Source organism: Martes martes, assembly GCF_963455335.1.
Source record: "Martes martes genome assembly, chromosome: 9".
NCBI classification, from domain to species: domain Eukaryota; kingdom Metazoa; phylum Chordata; class Mammalia; order Carnivora; family Mustelidae; genus Martes; species Martes martes.
The window spans coordinates 972,444-981,726 of record NC_137896.1 but is presented as its reverse complement, the minus strand read 5'-3'; the positions used below and the strand labels follow the sequence as shown (position 1 = coordinate 981,726).

Sequence of the window (9,283 nt, the reverse complement as noted above, 5' to 3'; positions counted from 1 at the left end):
GGGCCGAGCCCGCCCCCCCCACCCCGTCCTGCTGCCCACAGTGCTCTGCTCCGCCGTCCCGGCCCCAGGCACTGGGTAAAGGCCTGCTGGAGCCCGCCGGGAGGGGCCTCTGACCTTGTTTGTTCGTTTGTAATTATTTTGGAAACAGTATTCGTTCACTTAGGTGGGGGGAGGGGGGAGGGGAAGCCACTGAACGCCGAGCTTTCCCTTTAAAATGACATATTTAGCGCTCGGCCGCCGTAATGAGGCTGCTTAATGAAGTCGGTATCCTTGAAAGTCCGTCGCCGTCCCTCATCTGTCAGCACGGCCACCTTCCAGCGTGGTATTAATGAACCGACACACCCCACGGTGCCGGAGAGAGGCCCGTCACCATGACGAGCGGGTCTAGGGGAGGCAGGGCTCCTCAAAATTACGCCTCAAACCAGCCTTATTAAGCAAAACTTAGAGCGAAATCGCCCGGTGACGTGCTCATTAGGAGACGCTGGTTTCCGTCGGCTCCCCCTGCTCCAACGGTTTCCCTCGATGGCGGTGGCCACTGTCTGTCCTTCCTCCCCGGCTGGCTCCCGGGCCTTCAGCCCTGCCCCCACGGTCTCTCCTAAAACCTCGGTGGGGACGGTTTGGTGTCTGGGGCTGGCCCGGCTGGGTGGAGGCATCTTCGGGGGAGAAGCAGGGTTCCGGGCGGGGGCCACGGCTCGGGGAACGGCCCTCCCCGGTCCAGCCCTTGACTCCTCTCCACAGTCGCCCCTGACCATGGTGGCATCCAGCGCCAGTGCCCCCTCTAGCTCCTGCCGGGAGGAGGTCCCCTCACCAAACCATTTCTCTCTCGGGCACTGCCTGTGGTCTGCGTCAAGCAGCATCACCCCACTTGTGGAACGGCCACGGGCGCGGCGGTGAGCCCCCACCTGCGCTGACCCATTCACTCCAGGCCAGGCTCACAACCATGGTTTGGCCTTGGCTGCAGGGAAGGGCGTCCGTGGGGAGACGAGGGATGTCCACAGGGGTGTGAGAACAGAGAGCAGGACACTGTGCCTGTGTTTTATTTATGGGGCTCACCCTCTCTCCTGTTTTCAGAAAGGGTTTGAGGACCTAACCCCTGGGTGACCAACTCAGCCTTTGGCCTAGGACTTTCCAGGGCTTAAAATGGAACATCTGTGTCTGGGGAAACCCGGTCCCAACAAGTGGGCAAGGGGGTTGCCCTGCTAACCTCAGTCAAGCACACTCAAGGCCAGACCATCTACAAAGAGGCAGGGAGTTGCTAAGACCTCTTAGGGCAAGGTGGGGGCTAGCGGTGGTGCCACCGTTCGGTACCCCGGCGGCAGCCGAGGACCCAGGGACTGCGTGGGAGGTGAAACCGTGCGAAGCGTGACACACATAGGAGCACATGCTCGTGCACACATGTGCACACACACGCACATGCGTGGGTTCAGGACACACTCCGGGCAGAGGATGACAGTGGCCTCAGCCCACTCTTACCCTGCGCCCCCCCCCCCGGCCGCGGGCGGGGCTGGCGGCCACCGGCTGCTCTTTTGCATCTGCCTTTCGCTTGCAGACCGGCCCGGCCTTCCCGAGTCCCGAAGCAGTCGGCTCCGCCCGAGAGTAGTGACCAGGGTCTGGAGACACCAGAATACATTTGGAATATTTTAAGGACCATGTGTGCTCATTAGGGCAGCAGCGCTGCCCAGAGAGAGGGAAAGAGTTATAGGTTCTTCTTCCCCCCCAATCCCCAAAAGCAGCTTCAGGAGAGAATGAGCCAGAGGCAGACAGACAGACAGACAAAATGAGCAAGGGTATGTGTGCCGGGAAAGGGGCCTGGGGACACACTCTGTTCCCTGAACACAGGCATTTCTGGAAGCAGGCCGTGGGGATGCTGGGGCGAAGTTCTCACCCCGTCGGGCACCCTCATTCTGGGCACCTCTGCCGACCCCACAGCCCCAAGGGGAGACTCGAGTGCACACAGAGAGCGGTGTTTTGCAGCAAGAAGCCTTTCCATTTATTCTAGAATCCCAAATATAAAAAATATATAAGAATTCCCAAATATAAAATAAACATTTTCCCTGTTGTCTGTGATGTTGGACATGCAGGTGCCGCCCACACAGGTCTCTCCGTGGGAGCCCGAGGAAGGGCGCTGGCGGTCGGGCTGGCCCAGCCTAACGGGTTGGGAAGTGCTACGCTCGGAAGAAGGGATCTTTACACCTCAACCCTCCCGTTCAGAGGCCCTTCTCCATCAGCCGTCTGGCTGTCCGTTGGCATCAACCGACTCCCAGATGTGGAGTTTCTGAATCTCAGTTACCAAAAATCATGGGTGTCCCCGCTCCCGAGTGATGAGCTGCTCCCTCCCCAGCTTGCGCTGCATGGACAGAGCCTGGGGGGGAGGTGGTCCTTGGCAGAGCACATCTGGCTTCCGCCAGCACCACCTCGAGCTGGGGGGCAGGGTCCCACGAGCCCCCTGTCCGAAGGGCTCTGGAGCCGTCTGGACGGCTGCGGGGGGCTGGGACGGATCCTGGACTCTGCCCCGGGCGTTCGAGACTTAGAGGCTGTTCCCAGGGATTTGTACGGTGCCTCTGTGACACAGGGCTCCAGGCCGAGAGCCAGCCAAGCCAGGCTGCAGAGTGAAATGCGTCCCGTCAGATGCCTCCTGGCCATCAGAGAGCGTTGCACGGCCCACTGGTGTCTGGGCTTTGCGGCCACTTCCTGGACTGGCTGTGGCCTCGTGAGCACCCGAGCCCTGTCTACACGGAGCTGGGAGGTTGGGCTCCTGTCAGGCTGAATCAGGGCCCCCAGGACAGCAACTGACGGTGGCCTCACCATTTCAGACAAAACAGGCTTGGAGGCGAAACCGGGCGCGTTGGGAAGGCTCTCCCGTCCAGCACGCAGGCAAGCTGCTGCTAAGAAACCCTTGAGCTAGGACCCTGTCCCTGGTGCCCCACGGGCCCCCGTCAGCCGGCACCCCCACGAGGCCTGAGCATCATGGGGGACAGAGGCCACCGGCCAGGCCCGCATCCGGTTCTGCTCTGCGTTCTGACAGCTGTGTCTCCCAGGAACGCAGACTGCGGCAGCCACGGGAGCCACAGAGTGTCGGCCCTCGGCCCGGCATCCTGACCCGGGGAGCCCACAGAGCCAGCCGCAGAAGCACAGACACGGCCTTATTCTGAGACCCCCTGCCAGCCCCGCATTTCACAAGCTCCTGCCCTGCACTCACTTTTAAAATAACCCAGCTCGCCGCCTGCTCAGAGAGCCCCACAGATCACAGCTCTTCGTCCCTCTTCTCCGTACATGGGCCTGGGGCGCTTCAGACTCATTCTACAACACGGGAAGACACTGGCCTCAAAGGAGATTTTGCTAACGATCAGAGCCTTTTTGCGTTTATGGTAAATTTAGCTCCTTTGGAGTTAAATGTGCCAATGTGTATTAATTTATGTGTATTAATTTTCTAATGGCATTGTTTGGGTATAGAACATAACATCCAGGGTTATGATCCAAAAAGTTAATTAATTGTTGGAGAAATGATTTAATACATTGTAAATCTCTCTGTTTCCATCCCTTAAAATAGGATGCCAAGAGCGATTAAAGACTCAGGACGTATCACAGGCAAATTTCTATGATAAAATTGCTGTAATCACTGTCTGCGGGATTAACCGGGGCTCTGGGGTCCCGCCAGGTTGCTCTCATCAGACTTCTCTCGGCAAGGGCGAGGCAAGACAGGCCGTGCCGCTCCGAACGACACTCTGTGCATCTCACGCATCCTTTTAGGAAAACAACATTTGTCCTCTGGGAGGAGGTGCCTCTTCCTCTAATGTCCCAGCCTGCAAGGGAAACAGACATGCATATTCGACAAAGCAGGTGTCTGCCCCCGGGACACTCGGGAGCTTACTCGTAAGGATAAACAGCCCTCCCCGAGGATCCGACTGACATCAGCACGAATGAAGACAAACCCCGGGTTTGGGATGAAATCAACCAAGAAGCCAACACGCCTGGCACACGAGGGTCTGCGAGTGGACGCGTGGGGGCCGACGGCCCTTGCCTGTCCGAGCTCCGGGTCCCTCGGGGCAGAGCTAGGCGAGGACGGAGTTCTGCTCCCCGAGTGCTGATGCCGGTTACCCAGTGCTGAGAACCAGGGATGCTGTTTTAGGTGAGCGAGTTTCCTATCTGGAGGGAGACAAGGATCTTTGGGCGTCAGACGTCCTGAGCCCCACGGGAGCAGAAAGTGCTGGGGCCGTGGCATCTCACCAAGTAGGTAAAAATGTTCCCACCAAAATACCCAAAGGAGGTGGAGAGCTTTGTCTGCCGTTGGTCATTTCAAAGAAAGGAAGGAAGAGGAGGCGGGTTCTGCCGTGAAATGCTCGATCATTAGCTTAACCTTAAAGACTCTCCACTTCCGTCTTCCAACCCGTGTGCCTTCTCTCCCCACCGGGCAAGCTGGGGGTGTTCACACCTGCACAGGCCACGGGGGCGCCAGGCAGGGTGCAGGACCTGACCCACCAGCCTCTCCTCACCCTAGCAAGGGCCCCCTGGGGGGCCACCGGGTCGGGGAAGCCGGCCCCAAACCCCCATGAGCCGGGCTCCACGGGCTCACAGCCTGATTTTGAGTGAACCTCGGTCTGCGAGTGGCTCCAGCAGCGGCCAGCGGCCCCCCATGGCCCGGTAATGGAGGAGGAAAGCAGTGTAGGCGTCCTGACACCCCCTCGGCTGGAATGTCATCGTGCTGCTGGCTCCCCGGGCTCGGGCGTGGGTGGCCAGCGTGCTGCTGGGAGGCAGCTGGAAAGGGTGACTCTGTAGACAAACGGCCACCATTTTGTGGGAGAAAATGGACCACAGCTTTTCTTGCCCCCTGCCCTGGCCTCGGCCGGCCTTGGTGAACCAGGCTTGGAAGAGCAACAGGGTTGGAGCATTTCCCGCGTGTGTCGCTCCAGAGCGCGCTCCTTGACTCAGCGGGCATTTCCTGCTTATTATGAGTGTGAAGAAAGCAATGGTCCCTCACAGCTTCGCCTCAGGCCGCAGGGTCCACTGTGGGCGTCACCAGCCTGTGCCGCCCTGGATACTCAAAACGGGGCTGTTCTGAATGGAAAGGACCTCTAAGTGCAAGACACACCGGGTTTTGAAGACTTAGCACAAAAAAAAGGAACGTGCAATATCCCCTAATAATCAAAAGATACTGACTGTGTTTTGAAACACTCTTTTGCATGCACGGGAATAAATAAAAGTCATTACAATTCATTTCATGTATTCACTCTTACGTAGCCAGTAGAAAAGCTACCATTTCACGTGTGGCCGGGTCTCTGTGTGGCCGGCCCGGGTGTACAGCGACACTCCCTCACACCACATCTGGACCTACCAGCAGGTACGCCTTTCCTTGTCCTAAGATGGTTCTAAAAACAAGCACCCGGTAAAAGGCTGTTTCAAACACCGTCATAAGCAAAGCCCTCTCCTGCTGAACTCTCCAGCGCTGGAGAAGGGTCTGCTCTGGGGGGTTAGATGCCGGAGCAGTTCTGGGAGTGCCTGCCCAGAGCCCCCGTTGGATGTTTCCAGACAGCGGTGGGCTTGCCGGCGGGGAGCCTGCTTCACTGTATTTTGGGCACAGGGGCCGTGGAGGACCAGACCTTTTGTGCTGGGAGCTCTTAGAATGGGGGAGGCCAAATGACTTGTATTTGCTAGAGCAGGTTGCTATGTTAGCTTTGTTGAAAAGCCTGATTTCACTTACGGAATGACCCTCCGTTCCACGCCGCGAGACGCAGCCTCACGTTCTGGAGAGAACAACGGATCGTGTAGCTCGTGGCTGAGCAGCCAAAAAGAAACACATTTCATTTTTTTGAAAACCAAGTAAACGGAAGAACGTACGATTAGTTAGATGGTCCTTTTAAAAACTTGATGTTTTTCATTCAAGGGGGGACAGAGATTTTTTTTTTCCTTCCCCTGTTTTCTTCATATTTTATACATCTACTGAGGGGCTGCTCACACAGCAGCCGTCCGTCCCCCCCAGACTTTCTAGACTCTGACCGAGAAGCGCGGGGTCCAGACCGGCACGGCTCTCTGAGAACCTAACCTCAGTCACAAGTGGCCATGTTTACTGTGGTATTAAAATTTAATCACATTATTTTAAAAACTAAGTTAAAACTGTAACTTCATTCTAAATAGAAACGCTGTACCGGAGGCATCTGTTTCAACCAGGGTGAACAATGCTGTTTCAGATTATGACCAGTAATTCATAAAGTTGATTCAGGAGCACTTTGAAATGGTCCTGGAAGTAAATGGCATTGGAGTTCGCAGCTGTCCTGCCTTTGCTTACCTAAAAAGGATTCGAAACAGAGCTCCTAACTCTCAGCTTTCTGAATGTGCAAAACCAATAACGCAGTGTGTTAGGGAGAAGAAGACAGTGAAGAAATAAATATGGAAATTAGCAAAAACCAGTATTAAGCGTACGTCTTTATGAATAAAGCTTAATCACACACTTCATTTTGCAGATACAAAAGGGCCTTTTGAAATGCATTAATTAAAGTTAAATGCTTCAGACAGGCCGCTCTGTAGGGCGGAGGTCCTCTCCTCATTAGCACAGCGACAGTGACAGCCCGCCGAGGAAACTGGGTTACTAAGGCCGGAAACTGCAGTGGGGTGGCCGGGGGGCAAATGCGCTGGGACAGCCCAGTCCCCAGGGTAGCTGGCCGGCAGAATTCTGCACCGTGCACCCTCATCAAAGAGACAGACCCCGACACCAAGAGACAAACCCATCACCTTTCCCCAGGTCCGGAAGCAGCCCCTCCCACCAGCCTACTCACCCATGGCCCGGCCTCCTCCCCTGGAAACGTGCAGGGGGCTGGTGTGGAGGTCAGCGGGGCTAGACCCGGCCCTTCCCTGATAGCCCAGGCCAAGTGTGGGGACTGTCCTCTGTACAACTGCCTGTGAGCATAGGGCAGGCAGCAGGTCTCCATCCAACTCCACGCAGGCCACACCCTGGCGGGGACATTCCAGCGTGAGCGGTGGTGGCCGGGGAGTCCAGGGACGGTTTAGGGGACAGATTCCGCAGACTTGGAGGCGGCCAGTGTTGGCGTCCACTCACCCCAAAGGCTAGTGCCTCTAGGCAGGCGAGAAACTAAACATAACACACTCTGACTTCAGCTACTGCCCCGGGGCTTCCAGCGTCAAGGGCATCCAGCTGCTTAGCAAACAGTCATGGGCTGAGTCGGTGCGCATCCGCCGCTGGGCTGCAGGGGCGCCGAGGCCACGGCCCCAGAGACAGACTACCCTGGCGCCGGTGGTCGGTCGTTGTCGTTGGGAGCACACCCAGCAGGAGCCGGCCCTGCAGTCGAGGGGGGGCGGAGAACCCAACGGGAGGGCCCCCAAGCCGCCAAGCCCAGCTAAGCGCTCTCCCTGTGCTGGGGGAGAACCGGGCTGGCGACCAGCAGAACCACTCCCGGGGGGTCACGCCGTTCCCCGCTTCCCCCGGGGTCCTGGTTTTCTTTTTCAGGGTGAGCAGCGGTGCCCAGACAAGCAAAGTTTGTCCCCTGTCGGAGGTTGCCCAGCGGGCGCGGATGCCAGTGCCCTGCTGTCGGGCTCAAACCCGTGCCCAGACGTGCTCCATTCCGGGCTCCGAGCGTCTCCCGGCCCTGCCCGCGCTGTTCAGCAGGCGTGGGCTGGAAGCGACGTCCGGCGGCTTCCCCGGTGGGCGGCGTTCAGTCGGGGCAGGGTGGCACAAGGTAAAATGCAGGACCGGTGCGGGAAGGAGCAGCCCGGCCCCTCATGGCTTCTCGTTGCAGTGTTTGCACAGCGCCGAGGGCGTCCCGGAGAAGGCGGCGCACTTGTCAGGACAGGGCAGCGGGGCGCCCGCGGAGAACGGGTATACAGCGGCCTGGGCGAAGGGCGTCAGGAGCGCAGCGGCCACCGGCGCCGCCAGGCCCTGGCCCTGGTTGAGGTAAGCCACGAGGCGCCGCATCTCGTCCAGGGCCTGCGCCTGCATGAGGATGTAGTTCTTGGCGAGCAGCAGCGTGGCGATCTTGGAGAGCTTGCGCACCGACGGGCTGTGCGCGTAGGGGATGACGGCGCGCAGCCCGTCCAGCGCGTCGTTCAGGTCGTGCATCCGCCGCCGCTCGCGCGCGTTGATGCTCAGCCGCAGCGAGCGCTGCTCCCGGGGCCGCCGCCGCGCGTCCGCCGCGCCCCCGGGTCCCCGCCGCCGCCGGCGCCGCCGCTGCTCGAAGGCGTCGTCCTCGTCGCCGCTCTGCTCGCCGCTGCTCTCGGCCACGGCCGCGGGGTGGGGCGCGGGCGCCGCGGGGAGGTCGCCGCCCGGGCCCGGCGCGCCGTAGCCGCGGGCCGCCTCGGGTCCCCGCGCCGCCGCGTAGGCCAGGCCCGCGGTCGCTGCCGCGTAGCCGTGGCTCAGCGCCAGGTACGCGTCCCCCGACAGCGACTTGAGCTCGGCCATGGCCGCGCGTCCGTCCGGCTGTCGGTCGGTCCCCGAGCCTCCGCGCGCCCGGCCTCTCTGGCCGCCTCGGCCCCGCCTCCGGGTCGCCGCCGCCTCCTCTTCTCCCCGTCCTCGTCCCTCTCGTCCCCCGTCTCTCCGTCCTGCTCTCCTCCCCCACCCCTCGCCGCCGCGTGCAGGGCTGGGCCCGGGGGCGGCTCGAGCTCCCACACACTCTGCTCGTTTTAAGGTGCGGGGGCGCCCGCTGGGACTCCGCGGCCGTCCAATCAGAAGGGACTTGGTGACCGCCTCTTTTCGGAGCCTGGCTCCAGCGGCGGCGCAGACCCACGGCCAGGGTGGGGGACCGCTGGGATGGAGGGAGCTGGAGGTCTGCGCGGAGAGCGCGGCTGCGGCTTTTCCGGCTTCTCGGCGTCTCAGGCGGTCTCCTTCTGCCACCTCGGGGTTGCCACCACAGAGCGCTGGCGCCTCACGTGGGCACCTGCCTCGTCCATCCTGTCTTCCGTTCCTCTGGCCGCGGAGCCGGAGCGGGGAGCGCGCAGCACAGCCGGGGACACCGTGCCGCGCAGGCCGGGGCAGGTGCCCATAGCAGGCCTGGGGTCCTCTGCCGGCGGCTGGGGCCTGCAGCCCCGGGTGGGGGCCCTCGCAGAGCCGGAGCACAGCCGCGCAACCGGGTGGGCAAACCAAACCTCTCACTCAGGCGCCAGCCCTGGGGCGTCAGGCCTGGAGGCGCCATCCCGGACCTCCCTGGGCCTCCAGTCCCCCACCCACTTTCCCAGGATTCCTGCGTCCTGAGGTGGTTTCCACGTTCCCCCAGGTCGTAGTGATGCACCGCTGGGATTGGAGTTTGAGGACAAAAACTTCCTTTTTAGGGTAAACCTC

General features: G+C 60.4%; 1 protein-coding gene across 1 annotated transcript; it reads right to left on the bottom strand.

The window, feature by feature from the left end:
* Window positions 1-7,729: 7,729 nt before the first annotated feature.
* On the bottom strand, window positions 7,730-8,407 carry BHLHE23 (basic helix-loop-helix family member e23; the record flags this gene model as incomplete). The annotated part of the gene is made up of 1 exon (XM_080814613.1): window positions 7,730-8,407. The coding sequence occupies one exon, from the start codon at window positions 8,405-8,407 to the stop codon at window positions 7,730-7,732; it is 678 nt and encodes a 225-aa protein (XP_080670739.1).
* Window positions 8,408-9,283: the final 876 nt, after the last annotated feature.